General features: G+C 44.0%; 2 protein-coding genes across 2 annotated transcripts in view; one reads left to right on the top strand and one right to left on the bottom strand.

The window, feature by feature from the left end:
• The window catches only part of LOC141197690 (uncharacterized), a 270,083-nt gene that overhangs the window by 140,411 nt on the left and 101,793 nt on the right, over positions 1-27,879 (top strand). The window lies entirely within an intron of this gene.
• On the bottom strand, positions 3,612-26,112 carry LOC141197742 (uncharacterized). The gene is made up of 7 exons (XM_073662829.1): positions 26,028-26,112; positions 9,074-9,223; positions 8,765-8,944; positions 8,558-8,681; positions 8,377-8,474; positions 8,089-8,179; positions 3,612-5,915 (listed from the first exon to the last, which is right to left on the bottom strand). Exons 2-7 carry the CDS (start codon positions 9,149-9,151, stop codon positions 3,925-3,927), a joined length of 2,562 nt encoding a protein of 853 aa, XP_073518930.1. The 5' UTR covers positions 9,152-9,223; positions 26,028-26,112; the 3' UTR covers positions 3,612-3,924.

The following is a 27,879-nucleotide window of genomic DNA, read 5'->3' as shown; positions in this document are numbered from 1 at the left end:
GGGATGTGCTCACATGGTGTGATGTCTCCTCCCCTCTATTTCTGGTCCTTTGCAAAAAGATAAGTGAGAATGTAGTTTAGGGTCACAGTGCGGAGACATTCTGTTGGCTGCTGCAAAGTGATACCAAGAGGTAAACAGTGTCACCAAGGACGGATAGCAGCGGGGGCGTTGTTAGGGTCTTACCTAGAACTACTGATGGAGTCATTTTGACTCCTTTCGTGTTTTATTTCTCTTCTGTGACTACATTTTTCAGAATTCCGGCTTGAAACTCGGTGACTTTTCCTCAAATATGATGTGAAAAAAGATTTTGTGAGAATAAATAATTTTGGTGAAAAATTTGCACGTTTTTTTCAAAATTTACCAAGAACTACTGAAGGGAGTCATTTTGACTCCCTACTATATTTTGAGGTCCTTTTGTCACTAAATGTTGCTATAAAGTTTTGTGCATAATTTTTTCACTCTGTCTTATTTACCCTGATGTTCATATAGATGTAGTTCAATTTACATGTCAACTTTTCACATTTTCCTTGTGTTTTACCTGCTTGTATTACTGTGTAATGCTGAACAAAATAGCTTGTTTACTCTAGGCTCTTATCTTATGCTAATGAAGGGTGGTGTTTTTCTAAGGTCCTAGCAGGAGACAGTATTCTGGATAGTAACTTTACTTTCAGTTCAGCTGAAGAGACAAAGAGAACAGACGCAGACATACGAGCTCTGAAGACTCATACAGGTATGAATTGTTATGAAATAGTTTAGCTGTCTGTCAACTGATTCAGCCCACCTACTTTTGAAGGTGGCAGAACAGTTATTATTTCTTTTAGTTTTCATTTCATTTCTATTTTTCAGCAGGGAACTATATAGAATTATGGAATTTGTGAGGAATATGGAGAGAAGACGTTTGATAAAGCCTCAGGATATTCTGGCTACTTTGCAATCCATACCGGAGGATGAATCGGAATCCGAATTGCAGGAACATGTATTTGATTCTGACAGTGATGAAGATTTCATTCCTCAGAACATATCAAGTGAATCTGAAGACTCAGAAGGAACAAATCCAGAAGGTAAGTAGTTATGTGTATTTATTTGTTCTTCCACACACTGAGTTAGGGCCTGTGCACACTAGCAGAATTCTGGCTGAATAGCCATCTGGATATTCTTGCCGCAATACAGGACGTACCTGCCCGCTCATGCCTGAAGCTCCGCTCCGAACCCCGGGCTGGAGCCGCTGTCAGGGACAGAGCAGCGCTTGCTTACGCGCGAGCACAGCTCCGTCCCAGACAGCGGCTCCAGCCCGGGGTTCGGAGCGGAGCTTCAGGTATTAAACTCCGCTCTGTACCTGTGCGGGCAGGTACGGGCCGGATTGTGGTGAGAATATCCGGTCGGATATTCCGCCGCTAATCCAGCCAGTGTGCACGGACCCTTACAAAACAAAAATTCTAAATATTCATCAACTTTTTTACAGATATTCCAAGCACATCAACTGGGGATCGGGCTCATGCAGTTATGTTGCCTCGTGACCATCCTCCTGGTCGTGGACAGAAAAAATCAGCAAAACGTCCCAGAAATGAAAGAACAACAGATAACGATGGCGGCGAAGGTAATGCAACAACAAACACCAGAGAAGGCGAATCTGAAGAAATACTAGTTTCAGCGGATGGTATTCAATGGAAACCTGTTGAAATTGGAGAACACTTGCCTGGTAGGCGTGACAGCCAAAATATTCTTCGAGAAGCACCTGGCCCTACAGGATACGCCAGAAGAAATATCATTATCGATAGTCCTTTGAGCGCATGGCGTTTATTTTTTGATTCATATATATTGACACATATAAAGAACTGTACGCTTGCAGAAGCATGCAGGAACAATAATTTACAGTTTACTCTATCTGATGAGGAGCTAGATGCATTCATTGCGATATTCTATGCTCGTGGAATATCTGGCACGAACCGTCACTCGATTAGCAGTATTTGGTGTAATGACTGGGGAATACCGTTTTGCAAAGCGACAATGTCTAGGGACCGCTTTGTTGAAATTATGAGGTTTCTCAGATTTGATGAGAAATCTACTCGATCGGAGAGACTGCAAACGGACAAGTCTGCTCTATTTTCTACTGTGTGGGACAGGTTTATTGAAAATTGTATTGCGTGTTACAAACCTGGCCCATACATAACGGTGGATGAGCAACTTTTCCCAAGCAAAACTAGGTGTCCATTCACGCAGTACATGCCTTCCAAACCAGATAAATATGGCCACAAATATTGGCTAGCTGTTGATAAGAGGAGCAAATATCTGGCAAATGGCTTCCCTTATCTAGGCAAAGATGACACACGCCGTGCTGAGGACCGTTTAGCTGACCATGTGGTAATGAAGTTATTGGACCCGTTTTTGAAAAAAGGTCGCAATGTTACAACCGATAATTATTTTACTTCAGTAAAATTAGCTAAACAGCTAAAAAGCAAAGGAACAACCATCGTGGGAACACTGAACAAGATAAGGCGAGAAGTGCCTAAAGAAATAAAATCCATGAAAGAGGAATTGTACAACACTAAAGTGTTTAGAAATGAAGACAATTTTACACTTACAGTATATCAAGGAAAGCCCAACAAAAATGTTGTCATTTTGAGTTCCGTCCATCCAGATGTTGTTGTTGCGTCTGATTCCGCTAAAAAAACTCCAGAAACGGTAAAGTTTTACAATGAAACAAAATATGGAGTAGATGTAGTGGATCAGATGGCACGAAAATATACCACACGAACATGCACAAGGAGATGGCCTGTTCATGCATTTGAAAATGCCTTAGACTTTGCGGGTATAAATGCATGGATAATATTCAAGGAGATTACCCACCAAAAAATGTCACGCAAGGCATTTTTGCAAACGCTTGTGAGAGAGTTGAGTGGTCCTTATGTCACAGATAGGGAAAAGGGTTCCACGTCCCAAGTTTCTACATGCTCAGAAGTGATGGTTCAAACAAAATTTTGCCAGATCAAAGAAAAGTGCAAGAAAAATAGATCTGTCGGAAATTGTAAGACTTGTGGTAAGTCTTTGTGTGGGCAATGTACTGCCATAAATCAAAGGCAATGCCTAAAATGCGAAACACCAAATGTTTAGAAGGTGAATTCTGCGCCATATTTTCATTTTTATGCTCCTCCACCTACATTTTCTCTGCTTTTTGTTCTTCAGTTGTTGTTTATATGTGTGCACTTGAATAAAAAAAAATGTTTGAAAAACGTCTATTATAATTATTGTTATTTTCTGTAGAAAAATAAGAAAAGCAGAAAAAAAACAATCAAAAGCATTACTGTTGGATCTCACAATAATAATACATTACAAAAAATATAATTATTAATAAATAACCACAAATGAAACTCTAAAAATAAACGAAAACAAGCAAGGAGTCAAAATGACTCCTTTCAGTAGTTCTAGGCGGGGTCACGAGTCCAGTAGTCCTAGTGTTAACCTCTGATCTCTTGTCTTTCTTTCCCATATCGGACGTCATGTTTAAGGCCGTAAATTGCTTATAACTCCCCCAGGAACACGGTCTGAAGAGAGTGCTTTCAGTGTGTGCATTCTCTCGGTGTTATGTCCAGGCCATGTCCTTCCTGTTGATGCTCAATATGTCCAAAGGCAGCATTGATTGGGAGCAGGATTGTGTGATGTAACAACCTTATGTGAGCCCCGGGAACGCGAGTTGTGACACCAATGGAACGGCACCAGAACAGGAAGTGCGTATGAGTGTTTTTATTTTAACAAGGTCAAACATGAGAAATGAGAAGTTGTCCTAGTAGTGGAAAACCCCTTTAAGAAGATACAATTTTCGGTTAGAAATGAAAAAGGCTTCTCCCCTGTGTGACTTCTCTGAAGTTTATTAAGAGTTGATTTCCGTGTAAAACATTTCCCACATTAATAACATGAAAATGGCTTCTAGCCTGTGTGAGTACTTTGGTGACTAAGAAGTGAGGATTTCTTCACAAAACATTTCCCACATTCTGAACAGGAAAAAGGCTTATCCCCTGTGTGGGTTCTCTGGTGGCTATCAAGAATCTCTTTACGGTTAAAACATTTCCCACATTCTGAACAGGAAAAAGGCTTCTCCCCTGTGTGAGTTCTCTGGTGCTTAACCAAATCTGATTTCTGGATAAAACATTTCCCACATTCTGAACAGGAAAAAGGCTTCTCCCCTGTGTGGATTCTCTGGTGCTTAAGCAGATTTGATTTCTGGTTAAAACATTTTCCACATTCTGAACAGGAAAAAGGTTTCTCCTCTGTGTGAGTTCTCTGGTGGCTATCAAGAATCTCTTTACGGTTAAAACATTTCCCACATTCTGAACAGGAAAAAGGCTTTTCCCCTGTGTGAGTTCTCTGGTGCTTAACCAAATTTGATTTCTGGATAAAACATTTCCCACATTCTGAACAGGAAAAAGGCTTCTCCCCTGTGTGGATTCTCTGGTGATTAACCAGACTTGATTTCTGGTTAAAACATTTCCCACATTCTGAACAGGAAAAAAGTTTCTCCACTGTGTGGGTTCTCTGGTGCTTAACCAGATTTGATTTATGGATAAAACATTTCCCACATTCTGAACAGGAAAAAGGCTTCTCCCGTGTGTGGATTCTCTGGTGATTAACCAGACTTGATTTCTGGTTAAAACATTTTCCACATTCTGAACAGGAAAAAGGTTTCTCCATTGTGTGTGTTCTCTGGTGCTTAACCAAATCTGATTTCTGGATAAAACATTTCCCACATTCTGAACAGGAAAAAGGCTTCTCCCCTGTGTGGATTCTCTGGTGATTAACCAGACTTGATTTCTGGTTAAAACATTTTCCACATTCTGAACAGGAAAAAGGCTTCTTCCCTGTGTGAATTCTCTGGTGCTTAACCAGATTTGATTTCTGGTTAAAACATTTTCCACATTCTGAACAGGAAAAAGTCTTAACCCCTGTGTGGGTTATCTGGTGGCGATGAAGAATCGCTTTACGGTTAAAACATTTTCCACATTCTGAACAGGAAAAATGCTTCTCCCCTGTGTGAGTTCTCTGGTGCTTAACCAAATCTAATTTCTGTTTAAAACATTTTTCACATTCTGAACAGGAAAAAGGCTTCTCCCCTGTGTGAGTTCTCTGGTGGTTATCAAGAATCGCTTTACAGTTAAAACATTTCCCACATTCTGAACAGGAAAAAGGCCTCTTCCCTGTCTGAGTTCTCTGGTGATTGACTAAATCTGGTTTCTGGTTAAAACATTTCCCACATTCTGAACATGAAAAAGGCTTCTCTCCTGTGTGGGTTCTCTGGTGGCTATCAAGAATCACTTTACGGTTAAAACATTTCCCACATTCTGAACAGGAAAAAGGCTTCTCCCCTGTGTGGGTTCTCTGGTGATTGACCAAATCTGGTTTCTGGTTAAAACATTTCTCACATTCAAAACAGGAAAAAGGCTTCTCCCCTGTGTGAGTTCTCTGATGTCTGATAAAACTTGATTTCAATGTAAAACATTTTCCACATTCTGAACAAGAAAATGGCTTCTCTCCTGTGTGGGTTTTCTGGTGGTTATCAAGATTTGATTTCAGATTAAAACATTTCCCACACTTGAAACAAAAAAATCTATTCTCTGCTGTGTGAATGTTTTGATGTTTAAGAAAAGACTTTTCGAGGGGAAAACTATTTCCATATTCTGAACGTGAAAATGGCTTCTTTGAATTAGAAGTAGTTTGTTTTTTAATACTTATTTTGTGACTTTGATTTTCATTAGTAGTCGGTAATGAATCAGAAGACAGGACCTGTTTCAAAGGATCAGGTGACAGATCTTTGCAGTGAAGGGATGATGGCATATCTGGAGTAATGTCCTGTGGGATCTCAAGATTGTCTGATTTAAAAATTGAAGATGTCAGCTGTCCCTCTGATCTACTGGTACAGTCATCTGCCAAGAATAAAACAAATAATTATTTTTGAATAAAATATCATTGAATTATATATTTAACATTTCTACTTAAACTATAAAATAGCAACTTAAATATCAATGAAAAAAATCTTGAATTATTCACCAAGAAAATGACAGTCCACAGTGTAATAGAAAACCTCATAGCAAGACCCAGTAGAGCGTAGTGTTCAACTGTTTGTTCATTCTGTCTCCCAAATATGGAATCAAAAGCCACCAAACAATGTTATGTAGGCGAAAATAATACCAATCTCATCTCACAAAAAACAAATCCCCACTCAGGTCCATCAGATGTCAGTGGAAAAACAGAGATTTTCAAATTATTAGTGGCTCAAAGGCTCTTGAAAAGCAACATGGCTTCCATAAACCAATCCAGCAAAATTCGCTCACTCAAAGTCAGATCTCCCCCTCGCTTCTGAGCCATGCAGTGTGCCCAAAACACATTTAGCCCTCCTGTATTTGGCATTACTATAGTGAGAAGAACCCACTTGATTTACGATGTGTGTCTCCTGGAGCACAATCTGGGCACTATGTGTTGGGCAATAAAATGGCATATTTGTAATTTTCCCTTTGAAACATCCACTGTGTGCTAATTTTCGGAAAGTGACTGTGGAGTCAAAGTAGTGACAACTTCTAAAGATGAATTCATTGAGGGTCATAATTTTCAAAATGGAGTCAATATATGGGGATTTCTACTGCTCTGATTTTATGACATTTAGTATGGTGTGGTGGGTCCCATCTCCTCTGGGACCTGCTCCTGTGACGTCTGCTTCTGTCACCAGGTGCCATCTTATTCATTCAGCAGGCGGCGCAGGTGATTGAGAAGATGTCAGAACCAAAAGCTCTGGGTGGTGCAGGCTCTGTCCAGCCACTAAGATTAGGGTTGTTGGGACCTGTAGTACCATCCAGTCTGGCAGTATGGTGTGTGTGCTGTCCAGCTGAAGTAATCTGCTCCCTGCTTCAGCCATTTGGAAAGCACCGCACCATACTAAAGCTGGAAGCATATTGCCGGAAGCTGCCAGATACAGCCTTGTTCTCCTCTGGTTCAGTCCTCTGTGCTCAGTTCCCGGCTTGTGTATTTGTTTCCCATTGTGACCCCGGCCCGTTTACGGACTACTTTTGCGTATTTTAATTTTGTATTTTCTCTGACCTCCTGGTTCTGACCCGGCTACCTGACTATTCTTCCCATCTCACTCCCCAGAAGAGCAAGTAACACTATGGCCCAAGCCTAGGAGTCTCTGATCCATAAGGAGGGGTTAAAGGGTGATGGGCAAAACTGTGACTACAGATAATAACACCGACCAGAAGAGTAGAGAAAGTATTAGTGCTCCCAAATTCAGGAGAGATTGTGCAGTAATCCGAATTCCTTAGGATCGAAAGCATAATGTAATTTATGACGTTGAGTGAATCCATGAAACCAGGGCTGGAGCCACCACATCTCCTGCAGGCGTGAATAAATGTATATTACAGCCATCAGCCACGCACAGCTTAGAGATATATCATGGCACAGGTGTAATGTTTTCTGTATAGTTTATCACAATCCTGTTTGAAGTTAGTCAGTTTTAAAAGAAATTAAAAAGTCAGAATAAAGGGAAACTCTGTTGTTATTGTGCAGATATTCACGCTTAGACCTCACTGCACATTTAATATTTTCAATCATAAAAGCGAAGTTTGGCCAGAAAGACTGGACCTGGTCTTGTAGGAACCATATGAGCACATTCAGCAGCACGGAAGGGAGAGAAGGTAGATTAATCCTGTAAGATATCAGGGATCTAGGAAGCCAACAGCATCATTACCCTCCTCTTTCTCTAAGAGGCCCATCATAATGTTTTTCTTCAAGTAATTTTTTAACTTGTCAGCACATTCTATGTACTCTGTCATTTAGCTTTGTAATTTACAGATCTGGGCAGGTAACGGTCAGCGTCTTCTAATCCCAGGGTCTAGGTGGATATTCCAGGTTGCAAGTTCTCTAGAAAAGGGTTTTCAATGCCCAAATTCATCTGAACAGTTTTGGCTGGAGAAGAATGTTGTGGTCTAGAAGCAAAATGGTGATCACATGATTGTGATACGGCCGGACTACACAACCGATAAAGCAGCCACAGCCGGTGACTGAGAAGAATCTGTGACTTCTCTGCATTTAGTGGTCACTACTCACCTGGGTAGTCATATGTGGGAATCTCCTCTTTACACCGCTCATCACCCCTCACATATGTCTCTGTAGTATTAATATGGGTCAGATCTTCACCCTGAAACAAAAAAAAAAAAATCAAAGAGAGAAGGAGAAGTCCCATCTACGATCAGCTCTAATACTGCCATCTCCACCATTCTCATTACACAAGTATAAAACATATAATACTGGTGGCTAAAACAAGACTGAGCACAAGACCTTCACAGCCATCTACACATCATAGGGGAGATCTCATGACACCTTCTCTCCATCTACCTGATGATCCTGAGGAACATTGGGATCTTCTTGTTTACAGTCCTGTGGAAGAAGAGGACGGGGACATCTCTCTGGTGTTGTCCTCTTACTGGATAGATCTGGAGGAAACACATACAGGGACTGAATTCATTCTTTACATACAGATAATTATAGGCCATGTGTATTTAGTCCTGTCTATTACCTGGTGATGTGAGGGGTTGGGGAACCTCCATCATGACGTCCTTGTACAGATCTTTGTGTCCGTTTAAATACTCCCACTCCTCCATGGAGAAATAGACGGAGACATCCTGACACCTTATAGGAACCTGACACATACAATGATACCGTCATCCCCCCGATCCCTTCATAGCGTTACTGTATAATGTCCCAGTATTCCCAGCAGTATCACCTCTCCAGTCAGCAGCTCAAACATCTTGTAGATGAGTTCTAGGATCTTCTGGTCATTGATGTCCTCATGCATCAGGGGAAGAGGTGGAGGCCCAGTGACTGGGCTCAGGGGTCTTTCCCATCCCTCTGACACAGGGTCCTGATGGTGCTCACTAGAGGTCTTCTTCACTATTGTATAATCCTGGTTATGGAGAAACACATTAATAAATCTCACTACAGACATTTGTAGAGTCCTCACCTCTCCAGTTCTGTCCATCTGTTATTCCCATAGATAAGAATGATGTAATGTGACGTCATCAGAATCTCTCACCTCTCCAGTAAGCTGGAAGAGGATCTCTAGGGTGAGGTGTAATATCCTCTCCGCCATCCTGTCTCTGTCCAGATCCATCTTTTATGGATCAATGAGGAAAATTCTCTTATCTTGAAGATCTTCACTGAGAGGATCTGATATTGTAGGAATCTGAATGAGAAGATGATGAGCAGATGTAACATCATAAAAATCCTGGGTAATAATACAATTACTGGAGATAATAAGTGGAAACATATGAGGAAATTTATTATTTTACAGTGTTTAGTTTTCTTCTTTCTTCCTTGGAGTCTGTAGCTGAATATGTTTATCATAGACTCATCTTCCATGACGCTAATTCTCGTCTCATTTACCAACACTGGAATCAGCATTAGTAATACTGCAGGAGATATTCATTACACGTGACATGAGAAATAACTACTTCATGATGAGGACGACATCTTCATCTTATACTACGGCTCTAGAAACATATTTGGCCAGAGTCTGTCACTGACTACATCACTGTTTGTTTGTGAATATTTCCCGTCTTCCCCGGACTGTAATCTTCTATCACGTTAGATCTAATGTCTGATTCACACACAGAAGTTTGAGGCTTTTGTAAAAGCTTTTTTGTTTGCACAAACACCACAAACAGAAATTATTTGCTACCAAGGTCTCCATGTACATGGGGTTTATTTTTGGCTTAAGGCTTTCCAATATTACAAGAAAAAAAGCAGATATTAAAATGTTTCAGAAGAAAATTGACACCAACAATTCTTGTAAAAAGAAAAAAAACATTCAAAAAACATAAGACACATTTTGTTATTTTTTTAAAAGTTAATTTGTTAAAAAAAAATAAAACACTCTTTTGGGCACCAGAACATAGATGTACATCACAGGGATCTCACATGTGCAGCTGCAACAAAAACCCTGGCAGTTTAATAACTTGCTGCTGTCAAAAGCAAACATGGCATCTAAGAAGGTTTGACAGAGTTTGGCTCAATGCCCCTCCTCCCCCAAGTACTCGATAGTATGGGGCTGCATAGTTACTTAGTTACTATGGTACTTAAATGCCTATTAATGGTGTCTGGGTCTGCAATGTATGAAAGTCTATTAGGACAGGCCAGAGGCAGCAATAAATAAGTCATATTTTAACGCCCCCATACACATTAGACTAAAGTTGCATGAAAACACTGATTTCGGTGGTTTGGTTGACTATATAATGTATTTGGAGGCCTCCCGACAGATGATGCCAGGGCAGAGGAGGATCTGGCATCCTGAATTTCAGAAGCTAATCCGTTTGTTCTTCCTATAGATAATCCTCCGCTAGAGGAGTCTGGAGGCGACTCTCTCATACACAACACAGGAAAGCTGGAATATTTGTGTGTATGGGGGAGTCGGGAGAGAAAGCCGTCTGCCAAATGACCACCCTGGAAACACTTATCTCTTGTGTATGGGGCTGTTAGTATTACACTGACAGTGGGGATAATACACGCACTACAGTTGTACAGTGCAGCACCGGAGCAATCAGAGGCTTCTATGTTGTATGATCGCACTAAGGAGAGTTGTTTAAAAAAATATTTAACATGAAAAAAATATCACAGTTTTAGCAACAAGCAATATCTGTCACTATAGGGAGACCAGACTCACTGCACAATGTTCGTTAAGCCACGTACATAACAACTTTCTTATACTCCGTTATCCTATACACATTCTATGCACAGTGACACAGAAGTTGCTCAGGTAGTGCAGCTCATCCAGGATGGCACATCAATGCGAGCTGTGGCAAGAAGGTTTGCTGTGTCTGTCAGTGTAGTGTCCAGAGGCTGGAGGCGCTACCAGGAGACAGGTCAGTACACCAGGAGACATGGAGGGGGCCGTAGGAGGGCAACAACCCAGAAGCAGGACCGCTACCTCCGCCTTTGTGCAAGGAGGAACAGGAGGAGCACTGCCAGAGCCCTACAAAATGACCTCCAGCAGGCCACAAATGTGCATGTGTCTGCACAAACTGTTAGAAACCGACTACATGAGGGTGGTATGAGGGCCCGACGTCCACAGATGGGGGTTGTGCTCACAGCCCGACACCGTGCAGGACGCTTGGCATTTGCCACAGAACACCAGGATTGGCAAAGTCGCCAATGGCGCCCTGCGCTCTTCACAGATGAAAGCAGGTTCACACTGAGCACATGTAACAGACGTGACAGAGTCTGGAGATGCCGTGGAGAGCGACATCCTTCAGCATGACCGGTTGGCAGTGGGTCAGTAATGGTGTGGGGTGACATTTCTTTGAAGGGCCGCACAGCCCTCCATGTGCTCGCCAGAGGTAGCCTTACTGCCATTAGGTACCGAGATGAGATCCTCAGACCCCTTGTGAGACCATATGCTGGTGAGGATGGCCCTGGGTTCCTCCTAATGCAGGTCAATGCCAGACCTCAAGTGTCTGGCGTGTCAGCAGTTCCTGCAAGATGAAGGCATTGAAGCTATGGACTGGCCCGCCCGTTCCCCAGACCTGAATCCAATTGAGCACATCTGGGACATCATGTCTCGCTCCATCCACCAACGTCACGTTGCACCACAGACTGTCCAGGAGTTGGCGGATGCTTTAGTCCAGGTCTGGGAGGAGATCCCACAGGAGACCATAAGCAACTTTATCAGGAGCCTGCCCAGGCATTGTAGGGAGGTCATACAGGCACGTGGAGGCCGCACACAATACTGAGCCTCATTTTGACTTGTTTTAAGGACATTATATCAAAGTTGGATCAGCCTGTAGTGTGTTTTTCCACTTTAATTTTGGGGGTCACTCCAAATCCAGGCCTCCATTGGTTAATAAATTTGATTTCCATTGATGATTTTTGTGTGATTTTGTTGTCAGCACATTCAACGTTGTACAGAAGAAGTATTCAATAAGAATATTTCATTCATTCAGATCTAGGATGTGTTATTTGAGTGTTCCCTTTATTTTTTTGAGCAGTGTACATACTGTATATATATATACAGTCATGGCCAAAAGTTTTGAGAATGACACCAAAATTATATTTTCACATGATCTGCTGGCCTCTGGTTTTTATTAGTGTTTGTCTGATGTTTATATCACATACAGAAATATAATTGCAATCATATTATGAGTACCAATAGGTTATATTGACAGTTAGAATGAGTTAATGCAGCAAGTCAATATTTGCAGTGTTGCCCCTTCTTCTTCAAGACCTCTGTAATTCTCCCTGGCATGCTCTCAATCAACTTTTGGACCAAATCCTGACTGATAGCAGTCCATTCTTGCATAATCAATGCTTGCATTTTGCCAGAATTTGTTGGTTTTTGTTTGTCCACCCGTCTCTTGATGATTGACCACAAGTTCTCAATGGGATTAAGATCTGGGGAGTTTCCAGGCCATGGACCCAAAATCTCTATGTTTTGTTCCATGAGCCATTTAGTTATCACCTTTGCTTTATGGCAAGGTGCTCCATCATGCTGGAAAAGGCATTGTTGGGCGCCAAACTGCTCTTGGACGGTTGGGAGAAGTTGCTCTTGGAGGACATTCTGGTACCATTCTTTATTCATGGCTGTGTTTTTAGGCAAGACTGTGAGTGAGCCGATTCCCTTGGCTGAGAAGCAACCCCACACATGAATGGTTTCAGGATGCTTTACCGTTGGCATGAGACAAGACTGGTGGTAGCGCTCACCTCTTCTTCTCCGAATAAGCTGTTTTCCAGATGTCCCAAACAATCGAAAAGGGGATTCATCAGAGAAAATGACTTTGCCCCAGTCCTCAGCAGTCCACTCCCTGTACCTTTTGCAGAATATCAGTCGGTCCCTGATGTTTTTTCTGGAGAGAAGTGGCTTCTTTGCTGCCCTCCTTGAATCCAGCCCTTGCTCAAAGAGTCTCCGCCTCACAGTGCGTGAAGAAGCACTCACACCAGCCTGCTGCCATTCCTGAGCAAGCTCGGCACTGCTGGTAGTCCGATCCCGCAGCTGAAACAGTTTTAAGATACGGTCCTGGCGCTTGCTGGTCTTTCTTGGGCGCCCTGGAGCCTTTTTGACAACAATGGAAGCTCTCTCCTTGAAGTTCTTGATGATGCGATAGATTGTTGACTGAGGTGCAATCTTTGTAGCTGCGATAATCTTCCCTGTTAGGCCATTTTTGTGCAGTGCAATGATGGCTGCACGTGTTTCTTTAGAGATAACCATGGTTAACTGAAGAGAAACAATGATACCAAGAACCAGCCTCCTTTTAAAGTGTCCAGTGATGTCATTCTTACTTAATCATGACTGATTGATCGCCAGCCCTGTCCTTATCAACACCCACACCTGTGTTAATGGATCAATCACTAAAACGATGTTAGCTGCTCCTTTTAAGGCAGGACTGCAATGATGTTGAAATGTGTTTTGGGGGTTAAAGCTCATTTTCTGGGCAAATATTGACTTTGCAAGTACAGTAATTTCTGTTAAGCTGATCACTCTTTGACATTCAGGAGTATATGCAAATTGCCATTACAAAAAATGAAGCAGTAAACTTTGGAAAAATTACTATTTGTCTCATTCTCAATACTTTTGGCCATGACTGTGTGTATATATATATATATATATATATATATATATATATATATATATATATATATATATATATATATACATACACACACTGTGTGCAGAATTATTAGGCAAGTTGCATTTTAGAGGATTATTTTTATTATTGATCAACAACTATGTTCTCAATCAACCCAAAAGACTCATAAATATCCAAGCTTAATATTTTTGGAAGTTGGAGTGTTTTTTTTTTAAGATTTGGCTATCTTAGGAGGGTATCTGTTTGTGCAGGTAACTATTACTGTGCAGAATTATTAGGCAACTTAATAAAAACCAAATATAATCCCATCTCACTTGTTTATTTTCACCAGGTAAACCAATATCAGTGCACAAAATTTAGAAATAAACATTTCTGACATGCAAAAACAAAAAAAATAGTGATCAATATTGCCACCTTTCTTTATGATGACACTCAACAGCCTTCCATCCATAGATTCTGTCAGTTGCTTGATCTGTTTTCGATCAACATTGCGTGCAGCAGCCACCACAGCCTCCCAGACACTGTTCCGAGAGGTGTACTGTTTTCCCTCCCTGTAGATCTCACATTTTATGATGGACCATAGGTTCTCTATGGGGTTCAGATCAGGTGAACAAGGATGCCATGTCATTATTTTTTCTTCTTTTAGACCTTTACTGGCCAGCCATGCTGTGGAGTAGTTGGATGCATGTGATGGAGCATTGTCCTGCATGAAAATCATGCTTTTCTTGAACGATACTGACTTCTTCCTGTACCACTGCTTGAAGAAGTTGTCTTCCAGAAACTGGCAGTAGGTCTGGGAGTTGAGCTTCACTTCATCCTCAACCCGAAAAGGGCCCACAAGTTCATCTTTGATGATACCAGCCCATACCAGTACCCCACCTCCACCTTGCTGGCGTCTGAGTCGGAGTGGAGCTCTCTGCCCCTTACTGATCCAGCCTCTGGCCCATCCATCTGGCCCACCAAGAGTCACTCTCATTTCATCAGTCCATAAAACCTTTGAAAAATCAGTCTTAAGATATTTCTTGGCCCATTCTTGACGTTTTATCTTATGTTTCTTGTTCAAAGGTGGTCGTTTTTCAGCCTTCCTTACCTTGGCCATGTTCCTGAGTATCGTACACCTTGTGCTTTTTGATACTCTAGTAACATTGCAGCTCTGAAATATGGCAAAACTGGTGGCGAATGGCATCTTGGCAGCTTCACACTTGATTTTCCTCAATTCATGGGCAGTTATTTTGCGACTTTTTTGGCCAACACGCTTCTTGTCACCCTGTTGGCTATTTGCCATGAAACGCTTGATTGTTCGGTGATCACGCTTTAAAAGTTTGGAAATTTCAAGACTGCTGCATCCCTCTGCAAGACATCTCACAATTTTGGACTTTTCAGGGCCCATCAAATCTCTCTTCTGACCCATTTTGCCAAAGGAAAGGAAGTTGCCTAATAATTAAGCACACCTTGTATAGGGTGTTGTTGTCATTAGTCAACACCCCTCCTCATTACAGAGATGCACATCACCAGATTTACTTAATTGGTAGTTGGCTCTCAAGCCTATGCAGTTTGGAGTAGGACAACATGTATAAAAAGTATCATGTGATCAAAATACTCATTTGCCTAATAATTCTGCACACAGTGTTTATAATATATATACAGTGAAGGAAATAATTATTTGATCCAATGCTGTTTTTGTAAGTTTGCCCACTGACAAAGACATGAACAGTCTAGAATTATAAGGGTAGGTTAATTTTAACATTGAGAGATAGAATATCCCCCAAAAAATCAAGAAAATCACATGGTATAAATTAGATAAATTTATTTGCATTTTGCAGTGAGAAATAAGTATTTGATTCCTCTGGCAAACAACACTTAATACTTGGTGGCAAAACCCTTGTTGACAAGCACAGCAGTCAGACATTTTTTGTAGTTGATGATGAGGGTTGTGCACATGTCAGGAGGAATTTTGGTTCACTCCTCTTTGCAGATCATCTCTAAATCATTAAGATTTTGAGACTGTCGCTTGGCAACTCGGAGGTTCAACTCCCTCCATAAGTTTTCTATGGGATTAAAGTCTGGAGACTGGCTAGACCACTCCATGACCTTAATGTGCTTCTTTTTGAGCCACTCTTTTGTTGCCTTGGCTGTATGTTTTGGGTCATTGTCTTGCTGGAAGACCCAGCCAAGACCCATTTTTAATGTACTGGCGGAGGGAAGGAGGTTGTCACTCAGGATTTTACAGTACATGGCTCCATCCATTCTCCCATTGATGCGGTGAAGTAGTCCTGTGCCCTTAGCAGAGAAACACTCCCAAAAGATAATGTTTCTACCTCTATGCTTGACAGTGGGGGACAGTGTTCTTTGGGCTATTGGCAGCATTTCTCTTCCTCCAAACACGGCAATTTGAGTTAATGCCAAAGAGCTCGATTTTTGTCTCATCTGACCACAGCACCTTCTCCCAATAACTCACAGAATCATCCAGGTGTTCATTGGCAACCTTCAGAAGGGCCTGCACATGTGCCTTCTTGAGCAGGGGGACCTTGCGGGCACTGCAGGATTTTAAACCTTTAAGGCATAATGTGTTACCAATGGTTTTCTTGGCGACTGTGGTTCCTGCTGCCTTGAGATCATTAACAAGTCCTCCCCCATGTAGTTTTAGGATGATCTCTCACCTTCCTCATGATCAAGGATACCCCATGAGGTGAGATTTTACATGGTGCCCCAGATCGATGTCGATTGACAGTTATTTTGTATTTCTTCCATTTTCTTACTATTGCACCAACACTTGTCTAATTCTCACCCAGCGTATTGCTTATGGTTTTGTAGCCCATTCCAGCTTTGTGCAGGTCTATGATCTTGTCCCTGACATCCTTAGAAGGCTCTTTGGTCTTACCCATATTGTAGAGGTTAGAGTCTGACTGATTAATTGAGTCTGTGGACAGGAGTCTTTTATACAGGTGACTATGTAAGACAGCCAGTGTCAGACTGGGGTGTCTGGGGCCCACAGGGGAAATTGATCCTCAGGGCCCACTCTACAGCTATATGCAAATACCTGTTAGCCGTTATCCCTGTTATACACCCGTGACCAGACCACATATTACCACCACATAGTGACCGAATAATACCACATGCAAGGGAGAAATACCACCACACAGTGACCAGACCAGATATTAACACCATATAGCGTCCAAATAATTCCCCATCATTGCTCTCCCCCCACCTCCATCATTGCTCTCCCCCCACCTCCATCATTGCTCTCCCCCCACCTCCTTCATCATTGCTCTCTCCCACCTTCTCCATCATTTTCATATTGCCATCATTGCCATATCTCCCCCCACCTCCTCCATCATTGCCATATCTCCCCCACATCCTCCATCATTGCCATATCTCCCCCACCTCCTCCATCATCATTGCCATATCTCCCCCCATCTCCTCCATCATCATTGCCATGTCATATCTCCTCTCACCTCCTCCATCATCATTGCCATGCCATATTTTCCCCACCTCCTCCATCATCATTGCCATGCCATATCTCCCCCACCTCCTCCATCGCCATGCCATATCTCCCCTACCTCCTCCATCGCCACTGCCATGCCATATCTCCCCCACCTCCTCCAGTCCCATTGCCATATCGCCTCCCACCCCCTCCATCACCATTGCTCTCCCTCATCTCCCCCCACCTCCATTACCATTGCTCTCCCTCATCTCCCCCCACCTCCTCCATCACCATTGCTCTCCCTTATCTCCCCCCACCTCCATCACCATTGCTCTCCCTCATCTCCCCCCACCTCCTCCATCACCATTGCTCTCCCTCATCTCCCCCCACCTCCTCCATCACCATTGCTCTCCCTCATCTCCCCCCACCTCCTCCATCACCATTGTATTAGTTAAAAAAAAACAAAACACAACACTTACCCTCTCTGCTCGTTCCCCTGCAGCATCATCCCTTGCTTCCAGACTGGCATCTTTCTCCCTGAAACAGGCGTGCGCAGCATGATGATGTCATCAAGCAGCACGAGCCTGTCTCGGGGAGGAAGCGCCAGGCAGGAAACAGAGGACGGATCCCTCCGCTCCGCTGCCATTTTCCACCTATCAGCAGTGGAGCTGGAGGGATCGCTCCCTGCCCGTCACACATCAGGCGCACTGCAAGAACCCCCCCCCTCCACCTTTGGGCCCCAATGCAGGTGCACCGGAGGCCATGTTAACCAGCGGGCCCCCGTGCGTCCTGCTCAGGGGCCCACCACAGACCCAGGCCTACTGGAGAATTCTCCGGTGTCCCAGCGCTCCAGTCCGACCCTGAAGAGAGCTGTCTTTAATGCAGGTAACAAGTTAATTAGGAGCGCCTAACTGGTCTGTAAGAGCCAGAACTCATAATGGTTTATAGAGGATCTGTCAGGGTCTCACAGGGACGACACCGGGGAGATCACACAATATCTCACTGTTGCTTTCACTTTGTCGGGATTTCGTCAGGGATTCGCAAGCACACAATCCCGACTACTCATTACGTAGCTATCGGCAAGCGAGCAGAAAGCATATGGCGTCACACCTCCAGATTCCAACGCATGGAATATGTGTATACGCCCCGTACAGTTACTGTCGGCATCACGATAGCCCAATTATTATTATTCGCTGCCACCACCGACCAAATTTTAAATATAATACAGGCCTGGTCAGCATTCTGGTAGCGTATGGCTTCGGGGAAGTGAATGATTACAGAGCAAAAGAAACAGGACTATTAAATTTTATATTTAATCCAAAAGGGAGGCAGTGTTTAGGAAAAATGTACAAGGATTTTACACAAGGGGACAATACAATACATATTCAGTTACACAAAATAATAAGGATTATAGAAAAAACTTACAATACGATTGCAGAGACGATTCAATATAGCTGGAGGGGAGACACTCCACTTCAGTCTCCAGAGACCACACACGGTATAGCTGTAGTCCGTTTTTCTCCCTGGAGGGGCTCACAGCTCCGGGAAAATAAGCATATTGTTCCTTGGCTGACCCTGTCACTAAAAATATGGGCCCCATTATCATCGGACGTATGGAACTTTAGCTATTCCATATTTCAGTTTGGCTCAAAAAATCCTGCAGTTTGCAGCTGGGGAATTGTCTTAGTTAACGAGCTGTGTCCTCCTCAGATAGTAAATTGTCAGAGGTCTGTCAGAGGAAAACACACTCGCATGCTAATTGGGGTTGTAGCACCTTTCTTTGTGCCAGCATACAGACAGATGGTAGATTGTCAGCTCTTCTCTCCTGACAAATACTATAGGAGAGGGGGAGAAGAGGAGGGGTCTGGGGGGGAGAAATCCTTAATATTTTTCTGACTGGATCAAATACTTATTTCTCACTGCAAAATGCAACTAAATTTATCTAATTTATACTATGTGATTTTCTTGATTTTTTGGGGGATATTTTATCTCTCAATGTTAAAATTAACCTGCACTTAAAATTATAGACTGTTCATATCTTTGTCAGTGGGCAAACTTACAAAAACAGCAAGGGATCAAATAATTATTTCCTTCACTGTATATATAATATACATATATTATATATACATATAATATGTATATTTATTTGGCGGAGTCATATCTCCCGACTCTGCAGATAGCATGCTGTCATTGGACTTGGCAGAACCGGACCAGACGGTTTGGAGATGAATGCGGGAGGCCAAAGTCAGAAATTAAACTTCTCTTAACAAGAACTTGATGAGAAGTATACACATCAGATAGCAGGCACAACACTTTATGAATGCTTCTTCAGCATTATGCAGAGTCAGAAACTTTTCGTTTACAGGTGGCAGTACATAACTTTTGTTACAAGCTACAACAGTCCAACAACATATTATGGAAAAGCCCATCATCCCCTGTGGTGACCATATGGGTCAAGATGTGACCCTACGGCTCTTCAGAGCTACTCTCAGCTCCCAGTTGATTTGTGAAGACCTCACTGGCTGAGGTGCATCGGTACAACTCCTCACTAGTACTCTCAAAGTCCATTAGATGAGGGCCACACACTCCTTGCTGTGGCACTGCATCTTCACCTCTACGTAGGAGAACTCGTGTCCCACTTTGGTGACACTGTAGCTGCCTCTCTAGTATAGACAATTGTTTGCTTAAATCCTGTTTGTCTAAGATAAGGAATCCTTCCTTAAAGGGGTTGTTCACTACTTTTACATTGATGCCCTATCCATAGAATAGGGCATCAATGTATGATCGGCCGGGGTCCCACACGCGGCACCCCCATCGATCAGCTGTTATCGGTGTTCAATTGAATGGGAGGCGGATGTCTAGTACCCCGCGGAGGCCACTACAGATGGACGTCCAAGCACAGCAGAACGTACTATCTGATGTCTCCCTCCTGGCACACTACACCATATCAATTCAAGTCTGCAGCCACATAGACCAAAGGTCTGTATTTCTCACTTACTTATTCCTATCTCACTCATCATTAGGAAATTGCCCTCCTGTGTGCCCATGTAGCTCAGTATGAGGCTCCCACACAGTATGATGTCCCCCACAGCCCTTCACTTAATATGATGCCGCCACAATTCCTGATATTTAAAAAAAACACAAACTACTCAACCAACTGTAATATGGGTGGCACATGTTAAGGAGCTGAAACTCCTAAACCCTTCATCCAATTTTAATGTGGATACCCTTAAATGAAAGCTGAAAGTCTGAACTTCAACTGCATCTGAATTGTTTTGTTTAAAATTCATTGTGGTAATGTCTAGAACCAAAATTAGAAAAATATTGTCTCTGTCCAAATATATATGGACCTAACTATAAGTATTTGATACACTGCCGATTTTGAAAGTTTTCCCACCTACAAAGAATGGAGAGGTCTGTAATTATAATCGCATGTTCACTTCAACTGTGAAGGCAGTATCTTGAAAAAAATCCAGAAAATCACATTGTATGATTTGTACATAATTAATTTGCATTTTATTGCATGAAATAAGTATTTGATACATAATCAAAACAGAACTTAATATTTGGTACAGAAACCTTTGTTTGCAATTACAGAAGTCTGATGTTTTCTGTAGTTATTGACCAAGTTTGCGCACACTGCAGCAAGGATTTTGGCCCACTCCTCCATACAGATCTTCTCCAGATCTTTCAGGTTTCGGGGCTGTGGCTGGGCAACATTGAGTTTCAGCTCCCTCCAAAGATTTTCTCTTGTGTTCAGGTCTGGAGACTGGCTAGGCCACTCCAGGACCTTGAAAATACTTTTTAAGGAGCCAAACCTTAGTTGCCCTGGCTGTGTGTTTAGGGTCATTGTCATGCTGGAAGAACCAGCCACGACCAATCTTCAATACTCTTACTGAAGAAGCTCAAGACGAAATGCTGCTGGGTTAATGGTGGCGGTTATTTTATAGGGACCAATAAACCTAGGTCCCAGCTTCCAGGAAGGGACTTTCAACTTAATATTCCTGGTAGACAACCACACAAAGTCATTCACAATCAGGTTCGGACCTGGCAAGCGTTTTCTGTGAGCCATGCGTTTATACCGGTCTCCCATGATCTTAAAATTACTCAGCACCCCCCGCCACACAAAGGAGAGCAACGAAGCAAAACGTTCCTCCTCTGGAACTCCTGAAGCTCCTCCCCCACTAAAGGTACCAAACTGTGGATGGTAACCATATGCACCAAAGAACGGTGACCTGCCAGTGGATACTTAATGATGATTATTAATTTCAAATTCTGACAGCGGTAAGTAGGATGCCCAATCTTCCTGATTTTCGGAGAAGAAACACCTGAGGTAGGTCTCCAAACTCTGATTGACGGGCTCGGTCTGTCCATTCGACTGAGGGTGGAAGGCAAAGGAAAAGGACAGCTGCACCCCCAGTTGAGCACAGAATGCCTTCCAGAACTTAGAAACAAACTGGTCCCCCCATCTGACACCACATCGGAGGGAACCTCGTAAAGCTTCACAATCTCATTTATAAACACCCGAGCAAGTGTCTTAGCATTTGGAAGTGCAGGTAATGCGACGAAGTGAACCATTTTACTGAACCTATCTACAACCACCAAGACCACAGTTTTACAGGCAGAAACCGGGAGGTCAGTAATAAAATACATGGACAAGTGTGCCCATGGCCTACTAGGGATAGGTAGTGGAGGAAGTGTACCAGACGGACGGGTATGCGAAACATTAGAATGCACGCAAATACTACAAGCAGATACGTGTTCAATCACATCCTGATGCAACCCCGGCAACCAAAATCAACGAGAGAGGAGGTCTGCGGTTGCCTTACCACCTGGATGACCAGCAAGCACAGAGTTTTGAAGTTCCTTAATTACTTTGCAGTGCAGATTAGATGGTACAAATAACCTTCTTGGAGAGCAGAGGGCAGGGGTGTCCCCCTGAGCCTCCAGCACCTCACACTCCAGTTCAGTATATAATGCCGAAATGACTACCCTCTTCTATAACATCGGAGCAAGGTTCTCATGGTCACCTCCACCAGGGAAGCTAAGGGACAAAGCATCAGCCTTGACATTTTTGGCCCCTGGACGAAAAGTGACAACAAAATTGTACTTAGTAAAAAACAGGGACCATCTGGCTTGCCTAGAGTTGAGACGCTTAGCTGACTGGAGATATGACAGGTTCTTATAGCCAGTAATAGGATGGACAGCCCCCTCCCACCAATGTCGCCATTCTTTGAATGAAAATTTGATTGCCAAAGTTCCAAATTACCCACGTCATAATTTCTCTCAGCCGTAGACAAATTTTTAGAAAAGAAGGCGCATGGATGCCATCTACCAGGGGGTGGACCCTGAGAGAACACAGCCCCAACCCCCACATCCGACGCATCAACTTCCACAATAAAAGGATGGGAAACATCGGGTTGACTGATTATAGGTGCAGTGGCAAAATAATTCTTTAAGGAAGAAAAAGCCTGGAAGGAGACATCCGACCATTTGGAAAAATCAGACCCCTTCTTAGTCATGTCAGTAAGGGGTTTCACTACAACAGAATCATTTTGGATGAATTTCCTGTAAAAATTAGTAAAGCCCAGAAAACGTTATAGAGGCTTCAGGTTCTCAGGACGGTCCCAATCAAGAACTGCACGGGTCTTCTCCGGATCCATCCGAAGTTTGGCAAATAGTTTGTTATCCCTGAATATCTGGAGCACTTGTTTAACATGCCCCCGATGTGTCTCAAAATCAGGTGAATAAACCAAAATATCGTCCAGATAGACCACCACATGATGGAAAATATCATTTATGAAATGCTGAAACACTGCAGTTGCATTGGTCAAACCTAAAGGCATAACCAGACTCTCGAAATGCCCTTCAGGGGTATTGAACGCTGTTTTCCATTCGTCCCCTCTGATTCTAACCAGATTGTAGGCTCCTTTTAAATCCAACTTGGAGAATACTTTAGCTCCTACAACGTGGCTGAACAAATCAGGAATCAGAGGAAGAGGGTATGGATTAAGGATGGTAATTTGATTCAATTCCTGGAAATCTAAACAGGGACGTAGTCCACCATCATTTTTCTTTATGAAGAACAACCCTGCCGCCACGGGCGAAGACGAGGGCCTGATGTGTCTCTTCTCCAGACTTTCTGCAATAAAATCCTTCATGGCTTGTCTCTTAGGGCCAGAAAGATGATACAGTCTGGACTTCGGTAGTTTAGCTCCAGGGGTCAGGTTAATAGGACAGTCATATGCACGATGAGGAGGCAAATCCTGACACCCCCTCTCAGAAAAAACGTCCTAAAAAACATATCTTCAAAACCATACAGAAAAGCAGGTAATATTTCAGTAGAGACTGTAGCAAGGGAAATATCTAAACAGTTTTCATGGCAGTAATCTCCCCGTTTAACAATCTCCCCGTTTTGCAAATCCACCAATGAGTTATGTTTCACCAGCCAGGAAAGACCCAAAACAATTGGGGTGGGAAGACTGTCCAGGATAAAGTAAGGGATTATCTCAAAATTAATTTACTCCGCCCTCAGTTTTACATTACGTACAATATGAGTAAATGCTTTTTGTGCAAGTGGCTCCGAGTCAATGGCAAAGATGGGAACAGGCCTAGCTAAAGCACAGCAGGCAAGACCATGAGTTTTCACAAACTCAGAATCAACCATGCTGACTCCGGCTCCACTTTCAACAAACACATTTTCTTGGTTTTGCTCTCTAACACCACCACTGCTGTCAGGACAAACCAGGAACTGCAGGTTCGTGACAAATGCACTCTTTGCTTATCCAATTCCAGACTACCAGAGTTAATTGATTCTCCTTTTGTTTAGGTTCAATCAAATAGCGACTCCTGCTTAGCATATGGCAGGGAATTACCTCAGTATTAACAACTCACAGCACAAATAATGCAAAGAGAGGAGACTCCATGCCAATAAAGTGCCAAAGTTAGTAAAACAAAAAATTCAATGAGCCTCACAATGGTGAGTGTTCATTACAGTGGTGCAGAGTGCTACCACCACTATTGTTCCATAAAATGTATGGGGAGATAATCCCACACACTCACTTCCTGTATGTAAATAGGTTTACTTTCCCTCCTTTCCAGGGAGTCCTATGTAACTTCCGGGCTTATATCTCTTTTATATTTTGGTTGCTATAATTCCAGGGTTTTTCTATATAAAACCCATTGCTTTTTCAAATATATTATCCCATAATAGTGCTCTCATCAGACTCATTCCATTTTGTCCACCGTATATGTATTCCCACTCTTTCAATACATGTAATTTCCTGCAGCGCGGAGTCTCGCAATCACATGACACGGCTGGGTGTCACCCGATCTAATCATTTCCGCCGCCCAGCAAGCTGTGGCCACATCATTTCCACCCATGTGGCAGACCGCAGCCACGTGACACCGCCGACCGCATAATTTCCGACTGCCCGGCAGGTCACCGTCACGTGACATAGCGGATCGCATCATTTCCGGCCGCCTAGCATGCCGCGATCACACAATGCAGCCCCATTTTTACAGCCGCCTACACTCAGCCATATGTTACAACATGTGACCGTGGACTCCGCATCACTTTCAGTCACATGGCACCCGAAATGCCTCAGTCACACGGCCGACCACATATGGTCACATGTCCCTATATATACTGTATTATTTCTGAATGATTACCACTGCCATAGTGACCATCAGTCCAAATCGCACATGATGCTCCTTCGTAGGCTGGCAGTTTTAAATACACACTTCATCAGGCGGACAAAATTTAAATATATTTCATTCTGAAGGCACTCCTTAAGTAACCTGTTGCCCACAATGTCATATGTTATATATCTATCCATAAATTTCCCTTCTTCCTAAGGGTGTATAATCCTTAAGGATATAAATATCACCTTCTTTTGAAGGCACTCAAGGTTTTAAAGCTCAAAAATCGGACTTTGAAAGGCTCATGTAATGGGACTATCCACGTAAGCATGATCAATCGGGGGGAAGGGAGGGGGAGGATTTTGTACAGTGGAGGGTGTACGTGCATGTACGGAGCAGAGCCGCGTGTGTACGAGGTGTACGGAGCGGAGCCGAGCGTGTACGAGGTGTAGTGAGCAGAGCCGTGTGTGTACGAGGTGTACGGAGCAGAGCCGCGTGTGTACGGAGCAGAGCCGCGTGTGTACGAGGTGTACGGAGCGGAGCCGTGAGTGTACAAGGTGTACGGAACGGAGCCGTGAGTGTACGAGGCGTACTGAGAGGAGCCGTGTGTACGAGGCGTATGGAGCAGAGCCGTGTGTACGAGGCGTATGGAGCAGTGCCGTGTGTACGAGGTGTATGGAGAGGAGCCGCAAGTGTACGAGGCGTACGGAGCAGAGCCACGTGTGTGCGAGGTGTACGGAGCAGAGCCGAATCACCAAAAAGAGCAGGACTGCCCATCACTACCGCCACCACATATATGGCTGCTCTGTGCGCACAGCTGTGATGAGGTCACAGGAGGGGAGGAGTCAGGGGTCACATGATCAGGGGCCTCAGTGGATGCAGGACTCTGCTGTGCTGGTTGTCATGGTGCTGGATGAGCTGAAGTTTATGTGTGGGGTCAGGAGGGGTTTACAGTGTGGATGTAGCAGAGCCGGGCGTGCACGAGGCGTACGGAGCAGAGCCGTGTGTGTACGATGTGTACGGAGCGGAGTCGCACGTGTATGAGGCGTACGGAGCGGAGCCGCGCGTGTGCGAGGCGTACGGAGCTGAGCCGCGCGTGTGCGAGGCGTATGGAGCTGAGCCGCGCGTGTGCGAGGCGTGCGGAGCCGCGCGTGTACGAGGCGTACGGAGCTGAGCCGAATCACCAAAAAGAGCCAGACTGCCCATCACTAATCGTATTTATCTTTTACAGGAAACAGAACAAAAACCTTATGATTCTTATAAAGGGGCAACACAAGACCCCAAAAGAGTCTCCGTGCTGAAGGGGTTAATGCCCCCTGCGCCCAGTAATGGGGGTCTCCACATACCTCCACCTGCAGAGCCGCCACCACATATATGGCTGCTCTGTGCGCACAGGAGCTGTGATGAGGTCACAGGAGGGGAGGAGTCAGGGGTCACATGATCAGGGGCCTCAGTGGATGCAGGACTCTGCTGTGCTGGTTGTCATGGTGCTGGATGAGCTGAAGTTTATGTGTGGGGTCAGGAGGGGTTTACAGTGTGGATGTAGCAGAGCCGCGTGTGTACGAGGTGTACGGAGCGGAGCCGTGTGTGTACGAGGTGTACGGAGCAGAGCCGTGTGTGTACAAGGTGTACGGAGCGGAGCCGCGTGTGTACGAGGTGTACGGAGCAGAGCCGCGTGTGTACGAGGGGTACGGAGCGGAGCCGCGCGTGTACGAGGCGTACGGAGCGGAGCCGCGCGTGTACAAGGCGTACGGAGCGGAGCCGCGCGTGTACGAGGCGTACGGAGCGGAGCCGCGCGTGTACGAGGCGTACGGAGCGGAGCCGCGCGTGTACGAGGCGTACGGAGCGGAGCCGCGCGTGTACGAGGCGTACGGAGCGGAGCCGCGCGTGTACGAGGCGTACGGAGCGGAGCCGCGCGTGTACGAGGCGTACGGAGCGGAGCCGCGCGTGTACGAGGCGTACGGAGCGGAGCCGCGCGTGTACGAGGCGTACGGAGCGGAGCCGCGCGTGTACGAGGCGTACGGAGCGGAGCCGCGCGTGTACGAGGTGTACGGAGCGGAGCCGCGTGTGTACGAGGTGTACGGAGCGGAGCCGCGTGTACGAGGTGTGCGGAGCGGAGCCAGGCGTGTACGAGGCGTACGGAGCGGAGCCGCGTGTGTACGAGGCGTGCGGAGCGGATGCTGCCCCTCTCCAGGAGCGATCACAGCAGCTCGGCATGAGACATTCTTGTACTACACTGACTGTCCTGACAGAACACAGCTCGTCAGGACATAGCCCCGACCTCCAGTGACAGCCGGACAGTCCCATTGGATCGGGGACGGTTGGGGGGTTTCTGTATATAAGTTGTGTGTGATAATTGTATAATTATTAATGTCTTAGCATATAAGGATGTACCTGGGTGTTTGTGCCGGGGTCCACATGCATGGGGGGGTTGAGGTGGTGCTGGCTGTATTATGCAGACGGCATCTGCCTGTAACAGTAGTAACCAGAAACTACTAGAAACTCTGCACCAAAATGAAGCAAATCCTTATTCTGGGAGCTTCGCCTTGTACGTAACACCCCCGGATCCGGTACAAGCCGGGCAGATGTTCTCATTCATGTCATTTTCTGCTTAAGGTTCTGCGGTTTTCTGGCCAACTATAAAAAAGAAAAAGCGTAAAACAATATTTGTTTCTGCTGCATTGACATAAGTACAATCTTTCATAACATATAAATCTATTACACGTCGGGTCAATGCTGTAAAGGACAGTAAAGTGCCAGGGTTGTGGTTGTGGTTTTTGGGTCACTCTACTTCCCTCCCAAAAATGCAATCAGAAACTTGTAACTACTGATCTCTCCACAAGAAGAAGCCGACAAAGCCATCAATGGGATCATTTTATAAAATTAGGTCTTCGCAAGATGAAAATGGTCTCACAAACCACGTTTTTTTTTTTTTTTAATGTTCATAAAAAAAACAAAAATAATAACCTTACTTTGATTTTTTCGCCATTTTTCAATACTTTATGTGCTAAATTGAATGTTCTCATTCCAATCAACAACTAGTCCCACAAAACACAAGCCCTCCGTCTATGTGAATGGAAAAACAAAGTTATATTTTTTGGGAAAAGGGGGAGGAAAAAAACAAAAAATTGCTCTTGTCAGAATAATGTAATTGCTATATATATATATTTTTTTAAATTGAATAATTTTACCCCAAAA

This window comes from Phyllobates terribilis, unplaced genomic scaffold, assembly GCF_046119375.1.
Source record: "Phyllobates terribilis strain yellow unplaced genomic scaffold, ASM4611937v1 Scaffold_86__1_contigs__length_6382490, whole genome shotgun sequence".
Classification (NCBI taxonomy): Eukaryota; Metazoa; Chordata; class Amphibia; order Anura; family Dendrobatidae; genus Phyllobates; species Phyllobates terribilis.
The sequence above is the reverse complement of the archived record's forward strand: the minus strand, read 5'-3'. Positions and strand labels throughout refer to the sequence as shown.